The sequence below is a fragment of the Salvelinus fontinalis genome, chromosome 20 (assembly GCF_029448725.1).
Source record: "Salvelinus fontinalis isolate EN_2023a chromosome 20, ASM2944872v1, whole genome shotgun sequence".
Lineage (NCBI taxonomy): Eukaryota > Metazoa > Chordata > Actinopteri > Salmoniformes > Salmonidae > Salvelinus > Salvelinus fontinalis.
Genome location: NC_074684.1, coordinates 20,833,905 through 20,852,355, shown reverse-complemented (window position 1 = coordinate 20,852,355; position 18,451 = coordinate 20,833,905). Strand labels below are relative to the sequence as shown.

The following is an 18,451-nucleotide window of genomic DNA, read 5'->3' as shown; positions in this document are numbered from 1 at the left end:
ATTAACACTGGAGTGATAGATGTTCAGATGATTATATGCAAGTCGAGATACTGGGGTGCAAAACAGCAAGAAGATAAATAACAATATGGGGATGAGGTAGTTGGGTGTGCTATTTACAGATTGGCAGTGTACATGTACAGTGATCGGTAAGCCGCTCTGACAGCTGATGCTTAAAGTTAGAGAGGGAGATATAAGACTCCAGCTTCAGTACATTTTTGCAGTTCGTTCCAGTCATTGGCAGCAGAGAACTGGGAGGAAGCAGGCTACAGTATCTGTTAGACAGCTAGTCAGGGGACTCTGTCAAGTGAATTGAAGGCTCTTAGTTTGTTGTTGTGGGTGTTAACCTGCCAGATTGTCAATACAATATGTAATGAGTCTGTTCTCAAAGCTGGTCAGTATTTCCCTCCAAATTGTGCACGTTCACGTAGGACTAAATATGAGGGCATGAAGCCCTCTGGTGGGCGTCTGCGGCGTTGACGTTTTTCCTATAGACCAAAGATAAAAGTTGCACCCGCATTCCATAATTTTAATGAAGTCGTTACAATTTTCAATGAAGACAGACAAATGCTTTACAGTTTGTGTATTTTATCTTTGTTTTATAACATTCATTACAAAATGCTGTGCGACATAAGAACGTGTGAAGTGGCGCTTGCAGATAGACAACACTACAACAGTTCTGCAGTAGTCATGCATGTTTCATCTTCAGACTGTAGAGAGCTTCTCTGTGTTTAGCTGGAGGTGTTTGCTGTATTTACTCTGTAGCTATTCAGTACTCTGCCAAAACAAACGAATCAACTACTACTACTGAACACGAAAACATTTGCACTACAGCACACAGTTATGTTAGGATATTGTAGCAACAACATTATATATCTCACTGAAAAGTTGACAGGCTTAGGCTGTACGTACCCATTTTTATTGAGTCAAGAATCTGTTGTATTTATCAACTACTAGTTTAAGAGCAACCTGAGTCTCCAAAAAGGAAGGAACCTATAGGCTTCACTCAACAGTTACATAAAGAACTCATATCACACAGCAAAGGACGGTGTATGGCTTTAATCATTTTCAGTTACATTTCAGTTGTCAGTTGTGACATGTGCTTTGGTCCTAATAGCTTTGAATAGTCGGTGACTGTGAGCGTTAAGCTTTGAAATGATTGTTCTCTATGGCTCATATAAACCACAACTCTACAATAAGGATCAGAGAGCATGGATTTATCTCTGTGTTCAGTGCCCTGGCCAGAAGTAGATGTGGTGCAGTTTGGTGATTCTACCACTAGAGGGTGGTAAACTAAACGTAAAGGAGGGCGTTCTATTGATCATGCCATGTCAACTTTATTTAATTTCTTTACCATCGGTGGATGGAGTTTCATCCTCCTGTTAATTCATATTTTGAATCTTGCCATCCCATGTAACGATCTCATGGAATCCCAAACTCTTTTCTACTCTCCAGAAGCTCACAATGTTTAGTTCTACTCCAACAGCCTCCAACAGGCCTTTATTCAGTGATTTTTGATGTAAACTGTTGAATAATAATTAGTTGAAGCCATGGTGTATTTATATGACCAAATCAGAGCTAGAGGGACTCCCATCAGACCCTGTGGCCCTTGGGGACTGGAATTGCTCAACCTATGCCATAAGGTCATACTGTATGTCAGAGGTCAGAGGTTACATGAGTTTGACCAGGACAAGCATGAGGAGCAGCATGATGACGATGAGGAGGAAGTTGAGCATCAGGTTGAGACCGCGGTTGTTGACCAGGTCCATGGTTTCACTCGACATGGAGAGGCTGGGTTGAGGCTGCAAATGCCCCACGCAGAGTGATCAATTCTGGGCAAAGCTCTTCAGTGAAGAGGGTAATTCTGGAGGTGTCCTCAGGAAGACCAGTGATGGAGATGGTTTGATGGATCGTTACATCCCTCTGCTTAGCCCTCGCTGTGCTGTGGTGGTCGTTGGTTCAGCTACAGAGGTCTGGGAGGGAAAACGGGCCCAGTGAGAGACTGGAACACTTACACAGACATACACATGATCATCACGCACATACAAGTCTGATTTCCTTGGGTTAATAGTGTCAGTAAGTTTATATTGTCTGTCTGTCTGTCTGTCTGTGTCTGTGTCTGTGTCTGTGTCTGTGTGTGTGTGTGTGTGTGTGTGTGTGTGTGTGTGTGTGTGTGTGTGTGTGTGTGTGTGTGTGTGTGTGTGTGTGTGTGTGTGTGACTAGCCCAGTGTAGCCAGGTGGCTGTAGGCGTTGCGTTCTAGTGAGGGGTGGCAGAGACACTGTGCTGGTGACATGATGTGGAGCACGGATGACAGACCTACAGGAGGGTGACGTGTGTGACACACAACTGACATAAACTGCATCTGAGACCAACAATCTTCTACTGCTCACACACTGCACCTTTATAGTGTAATGATGAGTGATTTTAGTTGTGTCATTAAAATCAGGCAGAATTGATTAAACTCTACAAAAACACAATCTGATCTTATTCTACACAAATTCCTTTCAATTTAAAACCAGTTTACAAAATACTAGGATAATCTCCATGTTTGCCACCCAATCCCCTCCTCCCCTCCCCTTCCATTGTTTGGCCCTCTTGAGAGGTCATGGCCCTGTTGGGCTGTAGCCTGGCCCCTCCCGGCCCCTCAGAGGCCCTCACATCAACAACACGATGATGTAGATGAGCAGCAGGCAGATGAGGATGAGGCTGAAGTTGACAAAGAGCTCCTGCAAGTTCTGCTTGGCCTGGGGGGGCACATCCACCACCATAGAGGCCCTGCGGATGGCAGAGCGCATCGTGTGCTGCACCTTCTCCATGCTGGGGCTCGGTGCTGGGCAGTGAGAGGGAGTGAAGGGGCGAGAGTGCACTCTAGTGGTGGCCGGAGGTTAGTGCAGGACAGATGGACAGAGAGGTGGTGCAGATGATAGTGTAGTGGTGGGGTGGGTGATGGAGGGAGGTGGTGGAGGTGACAGGAGTGGTCCCGGTGCCCAGGGGTCTGGTGGAGCTGAGCTGGGGATTGGGGGCAGCAGAGAAGGTTGAGTCAGTGAACATGCAGAAGACACAAACAGAAACACATTGTGGAACGGAGTCAGGAGGAAATGATCAGTCACATACTGTTCATTACTTAAAGGGTTGAACTGAAGGACAGTTCTCCCCCCTAACCCATCATGGCCAACAACAGGAATAATAATCAAACACCACTCACTTTGGGGGCCTCATAACCTCAGGCTTTATAATCTATCACAGATCTATCTCCAGTGATTCTGCTCTTGAGTCCGGCGTGTTTGGACGGTTCTGCCCTCTCAAGGCAGACGACACAGAGGGGAGGATAATAGATTGATGATAAAATGGACTCCAACCTCCAGTCTTCTCACGTAATTCATTCCTCTCTATAAAGGATATTTTCCGTCTGGCTGGATATGGCCAATCTTATTAGAAATGATGAAGGATGCGCTGCTATTTTTCTGAAAAGGAGAACGGTTTTGTACTTTTCTCTCTAAGAGGTTTATACGTTGCTTATCGAGTCAGGAGCTAGGTTTGAAGTGATGTTTGTAACCCAGGATGTTTCCGTTTGGTATTCAGGGTGTATTTGGCTTGTTTTTAAATGTGCCTTTGTATATTTTGATATATTTGAATACTTTCAGGGTTCCTGAAGGTGGTGATGCTGTAGGTGGATGATTATTCGATGATTATATGTGGAATATGTGTTTCATGTACTGCACCCGCTTTAGACAGACAAATGAACTCCCCAGTAGGAGTAGGAGTTGTATAAGGTGTGTCCTATTGATCTGGCTTCACTGCGTTATCTCAGGCAGTGCATAATATGGAAGGATAAAACCTGCTGGAGATCGCACCCCTTATCGGAACACGCACTTCTGACTGGTGATGTGACCATTCAAACCTCTGTGGCTGAAGTGGTGCTGTTAAGGAGATTACTGTGGGTAAAACTCTCCGCCATTTTGTGCCGAGAATATGTGCAGTGCATTGTGATTGTCAGAGCAGCCCCACTTCTCTGTACTCCATCCAGACAGGCATTATCTCTCCTTCCAGACTCCTCTCTCCCCACAGGGTCTCCTCAGTGACGGGCATGCCCAGGGAAGGTGAGGGTCTGTGAGTCACTCTCCCAGCTCTTCCCCTGGGCCCTGTTGGTTCCCTGGAGGGAGGGAGTTATTTGGCGAGGGGGTGGCCGGGCCTGCTGACGACCTGCTGACAGCAGTTATCTGCCCGGCTCCAGCTATGTGCCAGCGGGTATTCTTAGGGCTGACCTTTGGCTATCTCACATGGGTGGAGTCCATTTCAACACTAGCCAAACCTAAACCCCTCTTAAACATGCTTCTGACCTGACCCTGTGGACACCAACAGTGAGGAGGGAGGGGAACTGGGAGAGGGGTGCCATGGGCAGGGAGCAGGAGAGTGTGGATTTAATGTGTCGGGATGTTGAATTTGAGGAATCTCTAGAGTCCTGATAATAAATCTGTGATGATTAAGGCCCTTTCCTCTATCCACTATAGCACCTGGCTAATCACTGTGATCACTAGCTCTGTGATCTCCTATAGATCTCTGCTACAGAGCCAACAACACTAAGAGAGCAGTCTGTCTCATAGCAGACAACGAAATCTCAGCTCGTAGAATGCTGCATAGAACATTGTTTTCGTACATTTCTCATTTGTTGGAGTTGTTGTTTACATTCCATTGTGGTTGAGAGGAATGATAGGCTATTTCCTGCTGTTCTAAGGAGATCACTAGTGGCCACTTCACTGGCGCTCCCAGCCTGAGAGCTTCCAGCTCTGGAGTGGTCATGAGAGTTGCCCCCCTTCATGTCAAGACAAGGGGGCATAATAAGTTCATTAATAATAACATCTCCCTTGGCACCACTAAACATGTCACCATCTACTCATTCACTGCCCCCTGGGTTCAGCCACCCTTACAAGGGCCTTCTGAAGGGGAGGCCCAGAACCCAGCATGATGAAATGCTGAACAAATAGAGGCTGTTATTGAAACTAGGGGTGTGCCAGCACGCATCTCTCTTTCACTCAAACAGTGTGAAGCGCTGTGTGCTCTAAACAGCTATTGGCTAGTTCTTCTGTCTGTCAAGAAACGGTGCAGGGTATCGGTTGAGTCTGCTGCAACGATTGAATTAGATTAGATTGGATTGGGCTCCCGAGTGGCACAGCGGTCTAAGGCACTGCATCTCAGTGCTAGAGGCATCACTACAGACCCTGGTTCGTTTCCAGGCTGTCTCACAATCGGCCGTGATTGGGAGTCCCATAGGGCGGCGCACAATTGGCCCAGTGTCGTTCAGGTTTGGCCGGGGTAGGCCGTCATTGTAAATAAGAATTTGTTCTTAACTGACTTGCCTAGTTAAATAAAGGTTAAATCATTTAATTTGTTTACAAGCCTCTCTCCCTCAGCTCTCATTTCCCCAGACAAAACACTCAGTCACTCATCTCAGAGCACAAGTCTCCACTTCTCCAAGCATCATGTATGAATCAGAATCCGCAGTCATCAAAGCTAGACTTTGGTTGTTTTTGTCTGTCAACTTGGCAGTAAGCCAACTTTGTCTGTTCGTATAATTATTCCATTGCTGACGTCATTATGTGGTGATCCAAGCCCATGCTCGCTATTATTATTTATTACAGCCCAGGTACGTTTACTGGGCGTCAGATCATTAGATAATGCAATGACAAATGTAGATAGTTTATTTTGATTGTACAAATGTTAGGCACGGAGATTATCCTAATGGCATAGGCGAAGTGTCGGGAGAGAAATGTTTGCTCCTCTCGAAAGTGAAAGTAATTACGAATACGAGTATGATAAGATCGGCACACCCATAATTGAAACCCTACAGGGACGTTGTTTTGATTTAAAACCCAAACCCACCATTCTTCTTCATAAAAATGTTGGCATGGTTCTAAGGAGCCAGTGAGTGAAAAACAAAGAAGAACATTAAATCGAATCAAACCTAAGAAGGAAATCCTTCTGAAGCCTGGCAGAAGCATTCCCATGCCAATAATGTCGTGTTTTTAAAATGTTCTGCTCTCTTGGCACAGTTGCTGTGATAATAAGTCATGTGGAAGCAGGGAGAGGAAGGCTTCCAATAGGCTTGGCCGTTAAACTGAACATCCCAGGATGACATCACACAGTAATGTACAGGGAACTGGACATTACTGTGGCTGTGTGGCCCAGGAGAGGGCATTAGTTAGTGCCCTCCACAGGCAACAGTGACCGCCAATGTTAAACAGACCCAATCACAGTACATACAGCAGTGTGAACAGTGGTCAATGAATGGACGACTAAAAACTGTCTGTTCTATTTAAACAAAAATCCTCTTCATATCAGCCTCTTCCACCAGGTAATATTGACATTTACATTACAATGAAATGAGAAGTGATTATCGGTAGGCTTGGGTTAGGAGATAGGTTAGGAGATAAAGCAGATTGCCTTCTTCATTTCACCCGTCACATTATTTGACATGATGAAGTTTACCGTAGTTCCCCAGACCAGTTGAGCCAGTCACGTGTTTGTTTGTAAATAGCACAACGGGAGAAAGCGGGAGCAGGGGGTCAATGCACAGCTGGACCATCATATTGTGTTAGCTTTCTACCGTGTTTGAGAAGTTAAAGCCCTTTGGATGAGTTATCTGTACAGCTGCTACTACAGCTTGATTTCCTTGTGTTTCTGCTATGTGTTGCTATGTGCGTAACAGCAAAGTTAATCAGCATATTGGTGTTGAGAGCAATGCGGTGGAGGCAGCAGCAGAATGAGGAGAAAACAGCCCTTGCCTTATTGTCTAAGAAAAGTGAGGAGAGAGGAAACCACAACTAAATTAGTTCTATAATCAATAACCTAACTGTTAATTGTGCCTGGCTTTATAAATCATCCATATAGTGTGTATTTACAAAAATAAGACATATCCTGATTTCTGTTGCCTGTCTGAATGTTTGTTAAATAGCCTACTGAGTCTGTGAGCACCAAGCCTCACGCAACCATAACAAGTCGGATAAACAATTTCACAAATTCGTCTGTTTCTAATCTTTGTTATGCTGTAATAAAAGCTTTACACTTTGTTTTTTGTTAGAACAGCCTCTGGCATTATTATTTAGTGTTGTTTACACTGTTCCAAATTGTCAGAAAATGTATATTTATAATAATAATAACCCTTCTTATTGTTATTATTACCATTATTATTATTATAATAATAATAAGTAGTGTCATTATCATTAGCAGCCTTATATAACCACCATTGAGCTGTAGGCCTAAGAGCCCATCCTGTTTAGTCTTAATACCATATCTTACTTAGGCCTATATTTCAATACTTCTATAGGATACTGTATCAATCATTCATTAATTCGTTCATGGCATCACACAGCATTCGAGTCATTCATGATTTGAAATGCAATCAAGCATTTTAGTTTCAAAATAAAATAACAAAGGGAACCTCTGAATAATTAGCATAAACAATAAATAAACCGTTCCATTTCGGAAATTACATTCACAAATGAATGCGACTGTTTTTAGTCTTTGCTGTAATAAAGGCTTAGCAAAAAAACATTACAACAGACTCTCTGGTACGCTTGTAATTTATTTTGTGTTTACATTGTTCCAAACGGTCAGAAAAATGATATTGTAATCTAACAGCATCTGTTTGGCATACATAATATGCACGAAGCGCTTGCTCCTTACCTTCTTATTCTTGATCTCCAGTATTTTCCACAACTAGTCAAATTTATTCCACACATCTGACTTCCCCTTTACCTCCTGAGCAACCAGTAAACTTTGTCACGTCCTCTGCATCCATTTTGTTTGTTATAAGCAATTTTTTGATGTGATTATGATATGCTGTAAGTCAGGCCCTATTGGTCACGTGCATGCGATGCATACATGTGTCAGGTAAAGAGAGCAAGGGTTGAGGGAATAGGGAACATTTTTCCGAAACAAATGAGGGATTTAGGTAACAGAACTTTTCAGTCAGTAATGGCTGTAATTATGTTGTAGCTTCAGACCCACGGACAGCGTGATAAACACTGTTCTGTGGTGGTCGCTGCAGCAGGGACGAGAGAGAGACAATGGGTGCTAGTCACACCATCACTCGCTGTCATTTTTTTTACACAGCGCAGCACGTCTGAGCCCGGCGCGGCACAATCAAATCAATTGCGGTTTGACCCCCTATAGTCATTTGTGTCTTAATTATTTCACCAAACAGTGAGCTTAAAGCGTCACACAAGCTCAGTGCATATGGTTGATTTGATTAAAATACATAGGATGTGTCTATATATGGAAAAATACACGTACAATTTCAACCAATCGATTCATCAAAAGAACAGATGACTCGGTTGACCAAGATTTTTTTTGTCAGGGACAGCCTTAGTACACAGTACTGTTGTTCCTTCAGACCAGCATGCATCAAAACGTTGTTCATTTGCACAATGTCTCTCGTTCACATGTAAATGTCCAAACTCACCAAAAATGACATTTGGTAGCTCCTACCTGTATATGTATAACTTTGTGAGCCAGATTGGCCTATTTAGCTAGCAGCCTCCATGGAAATTCACTATTACTTGTGCTACTTTTTAGCATTCTGGTAATAGACGCACAATGTGCTTTTTTTGTGTGTTTTTGGCACCCCCTTGTGTACTAAGCCGGTTATACCGTAAATCCCAGTGTGAGAGAAGGACAGTATGATGATATGAAAATCTGGATACTGCCCAACTCTGCACTGAGACAAGCCAGAATGGGTCATTTCATTCCTTTTCTTTCCTCCAGTATATGGTTTGTTGGTTGGTGGTAACCTTTTCCTGTCCACAGACTACCCTCTCATTTCAATAAATCATTTCAGGCCTTTGCCAGATGCAAATGTGTGTGTTGTGGATAGGTCATGGCTGGCCTCTGATTCGTATGTGTGTCTCTCGTGCTGTGAACTACTTTGTATGTTTAGACAGGAGGACAGTTATGTTCGATACTGTTTTGTCCCAGACTGCAGTTCCCCATTGTCTCAGGATTTAGCCTTGGTAACACTATTGCGTATCAGAAAATCATCATTACTCTCGAGACAAGTATAACTTTTCATGTATTTTTGTGAGTTTCTTTATCTGTTTGAACTCCTGTTAGAGCTGGCCCTGGTGATTACGTTTAAGAGACTTTTTGGAGCCCTCCAAAAATGCATTGTTATTAGTTTCAAATTAATGTAGATGATATCATTTTAGCCCAAGTTTAGCTGGAACTATATTACCTTTTTCCCTCTTCTCCTTACTACAGAGAAAGTTGACATTCCCATAGACAAATCGTCATCAGGATTGTGTTCTTACCTGTTCCAGCGTAGTGGATGGATTAATGGATAGATGGATGGGTAGATTCTGCTCTGGAGGTCACAGACAGTCTGGTGAGGAGGCTGGGAGAAAGGCTGTGAGTCCAACAGGCGAGAAGGTTCTCTGGCAGCTCTCTACACTATGTCATCTAGTTTATGGGAGGAAAATCAGATGGGCGGAGAGTAGAGAATAGAGAGGGGGAGAGAGGGAAGGGACAGAGGGATGTAGCTGCCTGGGGGGAGTGGCATCACTGGTATGGGGTCTGTTTATCCTTCTATTGTGGAAGAGGCATGGATGGGCCAACCCCCTCACCTGGCGTATATAGGTTAGTACCACTGTGTTTGATGTTATCAGGACTGGTTCTCTTCCTCCCTCTCTAGGAAGAAGCCTGCTGCTGGAGGGCCTAAACCATCTGAAACCCCAGAGGAGTTGTGTCTCTTCACAGTCTTGTCTGCTAATTAGGTTACACTGGGTCGTTCTGAAATGACAAATGTAGGCTGATTATCACTCATGAAAGTCATGAGCAGCCACAACTGAAAGGCACAATGTCGGTGTGGTTGTTGGTTTCTCAGGAGAATGTCCATCAACGGCTGGCTATATTCTGTTGCTTAATTACATGCTGAAATGACTGTTGCTGTTGATGTTATTCTCTCACGAGAATGAATCGGCGTTCTTGGAAAGTCTCCTGAGAAAAGAGTCATCAACAACATTGCTTACTGGTTTCTTATTGAGAATTCATTTTGCCAGATGCAGTTTGTTCTCCATCAGTGTTTCTGGCTTCCATTCGAGCAGGTTTGGATAGCTTGTCTCATAGCTGCAGCTCCAGTGTGAGCATGCTTGCTAACCCACACAGACCCTGTTTGTGTTTGAAGGATTGTCTAGTGCTGTTTCATGCAGTCAGTCCTCTATGCCCCTGTATCAGAGAAAACACAGTGGTCATCAATCTCTCCAGGGACTCTGGATCTGGGAACTTTCCTGCACCGTTTTTCAGCCCCAAAACATAAACAATATCCTGCCTTTTTGGCTCTTCTGTCTTCCTTAAAAGGAGCTTTGAGCTGGGTCTTGACTCAATCAAAGCAAGCTCCAAAATGTCTGTTGCTTTGGACAATGAGGAAGGGCGTTAGGGCGACATGCTTCGCCCCTGTTTCCTGTGCATCGGGGGGGGTACTGTTCTTGGCACCCCCTCCTGCGGTGGCACAGGTATGCCCTCACATGCTGGATGCCAGCGGTCGGTGCCTTTCATTAGAGGTTTAATGAAGCATGTCACCCAAGCTGTGGCTTACTGATTGTACTCCCCACACACACCCACTGGAGCGGAGAAACAAAAACACACACACACACACACACATACACCATTCATACCTATCTCTGCTGGGCTTTGTCCCAAAGCTTGCTATCCCTGTCCCCCAAATCCTCTCATCTTTTGGGGGATTAAGAGAGAGAGAGAGAGACACATAGGTGTATATCAGAACCTGTTGTTTAGCTAGTTCATTAAAGTCCAAGCACGAGTGTGGGTCTCGTTAACTGTGACCTTCTGTGGTCTTTGGGTTGGTTTGCAGCCTGTGTTTAGTGCATGTAACAGCCGTGTGTATGCGTAAACACAGAGAGCGGCGGGTAATAAGGAGGTCACAGTGTATTGCGGCTGGCATGGCGGTGCCCTCTGGCTGCATGTGAAGGCCAAGGCCATGCTTTAGGAGCAGAACATCCACATCTCTCGGCTCCGTGTCCCAGACCACACCGCTCTATCCCTCACCTGTCAACACACTGACTCCTCCCAGCTCCGTGCCTTATTGCTCCTTCAGGCTCTCTGTTTGTGTGTGTGCGTGCGGGTGTTGTGTGTGTGTGTGTGCGCACATTTGTGTGGGTGTTTGTGTTCGTACGCATTTGCACACACTTTTAACCCTTTATACTCGTGACAGTTGGCCTATATTGATAGGGCTAAATTGGCATTTTGTATTACAGAAGAAATATGAAGTGCATTTGGGCTCCCGAGTGGCGCAGCGTTCTAAGGCACTGCATCACAGTGCTAGAGGCATCACTACAGACCCTGGTTTGATTCCAGGCTGTATCACAACCGGCCGTGATTGGGAGTCCCATAGGGCTGCTCACAATTGGCCCAGCGTCGTCCGGGGTTTGGCCGGGGTAGGCCATCATTGTAAATAAGAATTTGTTCTTAACTGACTTGCCTAGTTAAATAAAATAAGCATGGTAGCAATTTAAAGGGACCAGTTTGGATATTATGGGAATATTATTAGACCTAAAGTGAGGACACAAGACTGAATCCAAACATTACACGGTGCATTTTACATTCATGTAATTTTCAGCTGATTTGTTGATAACAAAATCTGAACATATTCTGGATACATTCAGTAAGATGATAAGACCTCTCCTGGAAAATGTGGGGTAGGTGCAACATAAGACCAAAAAATGACAAGGGTTTGAGTGAGAGGACAAACTGGTGTCTCCAAGTGACCACACCTCTCCACAGTTCCTAAGCAATTTCAATGCATTTTATGACTCAAAAAAGAGTCTTCAACTGTAAGATACTTTGTTGAGCTCTCCTAGCTGTGCCGTTGAGGAACTAGAGCGAGCACACTTGGAGTTGCTTCGTTTGGAACACAACCCTGCATCCTCCGCCATCACATGATTGTTTACGCAATCCCAAAACGGTCCATTATAAATCACAATCTGGGTCAGGTGGGCATGATTTGAAAGCTTGTTATATTGCCAACATGACTAGCTAAGTTCTAAAACGCAATCTTACAGTGGTAGGCTTTCACAAGGCAATTCAGAGAAAGAGGTCATCATGTTGGTGTGTATAGAAAGGAGTCAGGTGTGTCAATTTCTTCACAATAAACAAACAGGCTCACTCAATTCAGAACAACCCGGTATGACGACATGTCATCTTGTAACTGTACATCAAACATAGTGATCATAAACATTGACACTGTATATGACATGACTTTTATGATTTGGAGATATGAAGTGCACATTTGGACTAACGGGTGTTTGGCTTGCTTGTACGACATCAAAGTGGTATTTATTACGTCTCATCTTGCAAAATACATCGAGTTGTCTTAATTTACAATATTTCCCTCACTCACATTTGCAAAAGTTGCCCAATTAGCGGGAGGGATGAGGGCAACTTCTTGTTGTGTGTGGTGCTCAAGTTCCCAACGGCCGTCAGTCCAAACCCATACAGCGCTGTGAAGCGCAGAGCCAGATCTCTGACGTCATGTATAGTATGTTACTGGACAAGCCACTACGTTCCAATTTAGGTGCTTATTAGTGCCCAAATCTGCCATTTTCAACCCGTATTTATGGGTACGAGTGTAAAGGGTTATTAACCAGTATACTATGACTATTTGTCACTGTGAAGTGGTTTCCAATGAATGGGTTGAGTTTTGCAGTACAGAGAGACCCATTAGGACACACTGCCCCTAAGCTCCATGTGACTAACCTTCCAGCCTCACCAGAGCATGTGGACAGCAATTACACCCCAATCTACTGGGTTTTGTGGTCACTTGTCTGAAAGTCATATGATGCAGTCCAACAGGCACCGTTTTGAGCCATTAAGGTCATGTGGGTCAGTTATGCTTGACCATTGTAACTACATTATATGGTGGAGTTGGCTCTGAATGTATAGCCTAATGCATTCTCTGCTCAGATCAGGGCAGTCCCTGTCCCAATGTTTCAATGCTCGGGGGAGGCGTGTCAGTGGAGGGGGAGGTGTGTGTGCAAGGCTGGGAGAGAGTGCTGAAATCCAGGGTGTCTGGACTGGAGAGCCCTGGGAGGGGGGCGGCGGGGGCGATAACGTTCTGGGAATTGGCAGCAGATTAAGCTGTGCTATTTGACAACGTGGAGCTCACCTCGCATTGCCATGGCAGTAGCCAGGGGACAAGGAGTCAGGAGAGAGAGTAAAAAGGAAAGAAGGAGAGAGGAAAGAGAGGTTCAGGCTTTTCTCTCCTCCATAACTGCCCCATATGAACGTATAATGAGTTTGCCTGCCAGGTCTCCAGGGCTCTCCTAGACCTCCCCTCCAGCAGAGAGCCATAGAGAGCCAATCATTAGCCTGCTTGGCTCTCAGGTGTCATTTAAAGTAAGCCATCTCCACAGGAAGTCATGGAAGTTGTGTTGTGCCGAATGTGCCAGGTTCATTTTAAATGGTAACATATCGATGCAGCTTAAACCTGCCCCAAAGCCAAATGCTGACCTCGACTGGATGGTCCAAGATAGACTTGGTGAAACATGCTATTTCTGTTGGAAGTAGAAATATGAGGAAGCTGATACAACTGCACCCTTTCATTTTGTAACTCTAGCTAGTGAGCTGTAGTAGCAGTAGGTGCTAACAAGCTAGACATGTTCACTTCTCTTAGTGTAACCTGAGTCATAGCTGTGCCATGTTACTTGTAACTCAAGCCACACTAACTAGCCAGCAGCATCTTTGAACAGTAGGCCTAACATAATTACAATATGCTGCTGTAATCTCATCTGATCTTTAAGTAAAAAGCTCTGCCAGGAAGATAGTCATTTGACATGGTGAAAGACCTCCCAGTAACAATGCCTTTAACTATAAATATACTGACATACACTGAGTGTAGCAAACATTAGGAACACCCCCCTTTTTCCTTAAGAACAGCTTCAATTCGTTGGGCCATGAACTCTACACAGTCTCAAAAGTGTTCCACAGGGATGCTGGCCCATGTTGACTCCAATGCTTCCCACAGTTGTGTCAAGTTGGCTGGATGTCTTTTGGGTGGTGGACCATTCTTGATACACACGGGAAACTGTTGAGCATGGAAAACCCAGCAGCGTTGCAGTTCTTGACACAAACTGGTGCGCCTGGCACCTACTACCATACCCTGTTCAACGGCACTTAAGTCTTGTGTCTTGTCCACTCACCCTCTGAATGGCACACATACCCAATCCATGTTTCAGTTGTCTCAAGGCTTAAAAATCCTTCTTTAAGCTGTCTCCTACCCTTCATCTACACTGATTGAAGTGGATTTAACAAGTGACATCAATAAGGGATCATAGCTTTCAGCTGAATTCACCTGGCCAGCCTATGTCATGGAAACAGCAGGTGTTCTTAATGTGTTGTATACTCAGTAGGGCTGTCCCCGACCACAAAACATCTTGGTTGACCGAGAGACGTCCTGTTCTTTCGACTAATCTATGTGTTTGAATAAAACCAACTACATATGCACTGAGCTTGTCTGATGCTTGATTAAGACATAATTAAGACACACAAATGACTCAAGTAAGAGCCCGATGGTCACACTGTGTTCAAAGACTGACAGAGTGCCTGTGTGACTGGGGCACGTTGTGACGCTCTCCTCCCTACTGCAGTGAGAAGGCACCACAACACAGGAAGTGTTTATTGTGCTGTCTCTCTCTCCTCCCTACTGCAGTGAGAAGGCACCACAGCACAGGAAGTGTTTATTGTGCTGTCTCTCTCTCCTCCCTACTGCAGTGAGAAGGCACCATAACACAGGAAGTGTTTATTGTGCTGTCTCTCTCTCCTCCCTACTGCTGTGAGAAGGCACCATAACACAGGAAGTGTTTATTGTGCTGTCTCTCTCTCCTCCCTACTGCTGTGAGAAGGCACCATAACACAGGAAGTGTTTATTGTGCTGTCCGTGCTGAAGCTGCAACATCATTTCATCCATTTAGTTTCTTACTTGTTTCTGACTGAAAAGTTCTGTTACCAAAACCACTCATTTGTTTACAAAAGATATTCCCTATACCTCAACCCTTGCTCTCTTTACATGAAACATGTAAGCATCGTATGCATGTGGCCAATAAGCCTGACCTATAGCCTATCATAATTAGAGGTCGACCGATTATGATTTTTCAACGCCGATACCGATTATTGGAGGACCCAAAAAAAAGCCGATGCCGATTAATCGGACGATTTTTTTTTTTTTTTTGTAATAATGACAATTACAACAATACTGAATGAACACTTATTTTAACTTAATATAATACACCAATAAAATCAATTTAGCCTCAAATAAATAATGAAACATGTTCAATTTGGTTTAAATAATGCACAAACAAAGTGTTGGAGAAGAAAGTAAAAGTAAAAAAGCTAACGTTTCAGTTCCTTCCTCAGAACATGAGAACACATGAAAGCTGGTGGTTCCTTTTAACATGAGTCTTCAATATTCCCAGGTAAGAAGTTTTAGGTTGTAGTTATTATAGGAATTATAGGACTATTTCTCTCTATACGATTTGTATTTCATATACCTTTGACTATTGGATGTTCTTATAGGCACTTTAGTATTGCCAGTGTAACAGTATAGCTTCCATCCCTCTCCTCGCCGCTACCTGGGCTCTAACCAGGAACACATCGACAACAGCCACCCTCGAAGCAGCGTTACCCATGCAGAGCAAGGGGAACAACTACTCCAAGTCTCAGAGCGAGTGACGTTTGAAACACTATTAGCGCACACCCCGCTAACTAGCTAGCCATTTCACATCGGTTACACCAGCCTAATCTCGGGAGTTGATAGGCTTGAATTCATAAACAGCGCAATGATTGAAGCATTGTGAAGAGCTGCTGGCAAAACGCACAAAATTGCTGTTTGAATGAATGCTTACGAGCCTGCTGGTGCCTACCATCGCTCAGTCAGACTGCTCTATCAAATCATAGACTTAATTATAACATAATAACACACAGAAATACGAGCCTTAGGTCATTAATATGGTCGAATCCGGAACCTATCATCTCGAAAACAAAACATTTATTCTTTCAGTGAAATACGGAACCGTTCCGTATTTTATCTAACGGGTGGCATCCATAAGTCTAAATATTCCTGTTACATTGCACAACTTTCAATGTTATGTCATAATTATGTAAAATTCGGGCAAATTAGTTTGTAATGAGCCAGGCGTCCCAAACTGTTGCATATACCCTGACTCTGCGTGCAATGAACGCAAGAGAAGTGACACAATTTCACCTGGTTAATATTGCCTGCTAACCTGGATTTCTTTTAGCTAAATATGCAGGTTTAAAAATATATACTTCTGTGTATTGATTTTAAGAAAGGCATTGATGTTTATGGTTAGGTACACATTGGAGCAACGACAGTCCTTTTCCGCGAATGTGCACCGCATCGATTATATGCAACACAGGACACGCTAGATAAACTAGTAATATCATCAACCATGTGTAGTTAACTAGTGATTATGATTGATTGATTGTTTTTTATAAGATAAGTTTAATGCTAGCTAGCAACTTACCTTGGCTTCTTACTGCATTAGCGTACGAGGCGGGCTCCTCATGAGGCAGGTGGTTAGAGCTTTGGACTAGTTAACCGTAAGGTTGCAAGATTGAATCCCTGAGCTGACAAGGTAAAAATCTGTCGTTCTGCCCCTGAATAAGGCAGTTAACCCACTGTTCCTAACCCATTATTGAAAATAAGAATGTGTTATGTGTTCTTAACTGACTTGCCTAGTTAAATAAATGTGTAAAAAATCATAATAATCGGCATCCAAAATTACCGATTTCCGATTGTTATGAAAACTTGAAATCGGCCCTAATTAATCAGCCATTCCGATTAAAAGGTCGACCTCTAATCATAATCACATCAACACATTGGTTATAACAAACTCTGAACACAGTAATCTCGACAGCAAAATGGATGCAAAGGACATGAAAAAGCAACTCGAAACGGGCAAATATTTACAGGTTGCTCAGGAGGGAAAGCGGAAGTCAGATCTGTGGAAGATATTTGACTTAGTGGTGGAAACTACTAGAGATCCAGAAAAAGGAGGATATAGGAGCAAGTGTTACGTGAGTATTATGTGCCAAACAGTTGCTGTTAGATTACAATATTATAATTTATTCTGACCATTTGGGACAGTGTAAACAACACTAAATACATATGATTACCAGAGAGTCTGTACTAACGGAAAAAATATAGATAAAGCCTTTATTACAGCAGACTGAAAACAGTTGCATGCATACGTGAATTGCAGTTTATTTATTGCTTAGGCTAATTATTCAAAGCTCCCTTTGTTATTTAATTAAAAAACTAAAATGCTTGATTGCGTTTCAAAGCATGAATGTCTCGTATGCTTTGTGATGGCATTAATTGATGCAGTGGCCTATAGAAGTATTGAAATATAGGCCTAAGTAAGTTATATATATATATACACATGTATATATATATATAGGGCTAAGTAATATATATATAAATGCGACTGCTCGACTAAAGAAATCTCGGTCGACCAACAGCCTATCAACCAAACAATCGACCAGTCGACTAAATGGGGTCAGCCCTTACACTCAGTGTATGTGGGACATGTTGTACAAGATGATTTAGTTCCTGGTTCTTTAGGCTCGTTGTGTGTGTGCGTGTGTGTGTTTCTATCTCCCTGTATGGTGCAGATAAATAAACCCAGCTCCCTAAATGAAACTTGACGTTTGGCATTTCCAGCTTTCAGCAGGCAGCAGCCCAGTGTAATGACTTGAGCTGGTAGCAGCTGTTACTGTTGGTACTGCAATTGGTTGAAACGACTGTATGGAGAAAGAGAACAACAATGGTCTTTAGATGGAAGCCTGTTGCCGGATAGACAGATATATACAGTATGGTCTTGCTCTAGGACCAGTGACAATGAGAGGTAACCTGATACTGGGTCTTGGGGGGGGGGGCTGCTGGGGTATGGCTTAGGTCTCTGCGGTTGGTGCAGGAAATTAAACCATTGCAGTATAAAAACGTGGGTGTGGTGTGAGGTTAGCAGGCCCGCGGTGACACACTCAGCCAAACGACGGTGGGTGTGGTGTGAGGTTAGCAGGCCCGCGGTGACACACTCAGCCAAACGATGGTGGGTGTGGTGTGAGGTTAGCAGGCCCGCGGTGACACACTCAGCCAAACGACGGTGGGTGTGGTGTGAGGTTAGCAGGCCCGCGGTGACACACTCAGCCAAACGGCGGTGGGTGTGGTGTGAGGTTAGCAGGCCCGCGGTGACACACTCAGCCAAACGGCGGTGGGTGTGTTGTGTTGGGTGCTATCAGCTGGTAGGGAATGACAGCTATGCCTTAGACCAGGCATTCCTCCCTAATCTTAAAGTAAATCCCCCCCAGGCCCGACCCAAGAGCCTCCGACTGAATGGTGACACACAAGCTCACCCCTCCGCTCAT

At 44.0% G+C, this 18,451-nt stretch overlaps 2 protein-coding genes across 4 annotated transcripts in view; one reads left to right on the top strand and one right to left on the bottom strand.

Annotated features, from left to right (window-relative positions):
- LOC129817497 (centrosomal protein of 85 kDa-like) overlaps positions 1-18,451 on the top strand; it is an 87,229-nt gene that overhangs the window by 47,811 nt on the left and 20,967 nt on the right. The window lies entirely within an intron of this gene.
- pln (phospholamban) lies at positions 569-9,769 on the bottom strand. Of its 2 annotated transcripts, XM_055872802.1 has the most exons (3): positions 9,304-9,511; positions 2,657-3,007; positions 569-1,970 (listed from the first exon to the last, which is right to left on the bottom strand). In XM_055872802.1, the coding sequence occupies exons 2-3, from the start codon at positions 2,812-2,814 to the stop codon at positions 1,961-1,963; spliced, it is 168 nt and encodes a 55-aa protein (XP_055728777.1). In that variant the 5' UTR covers positions 2,815-3,007; positions 9,304-9,511; the 3' UTR covers positions 569-1,960. The 2 variants fall into 2 exon arrangements, 1 of the variants encoding a protein (XP_055728777.1); XR_008753710.1 differs by lacking the exon at positions 2,657-3,007 and having other exon boundaries at positions 9,304-9,769.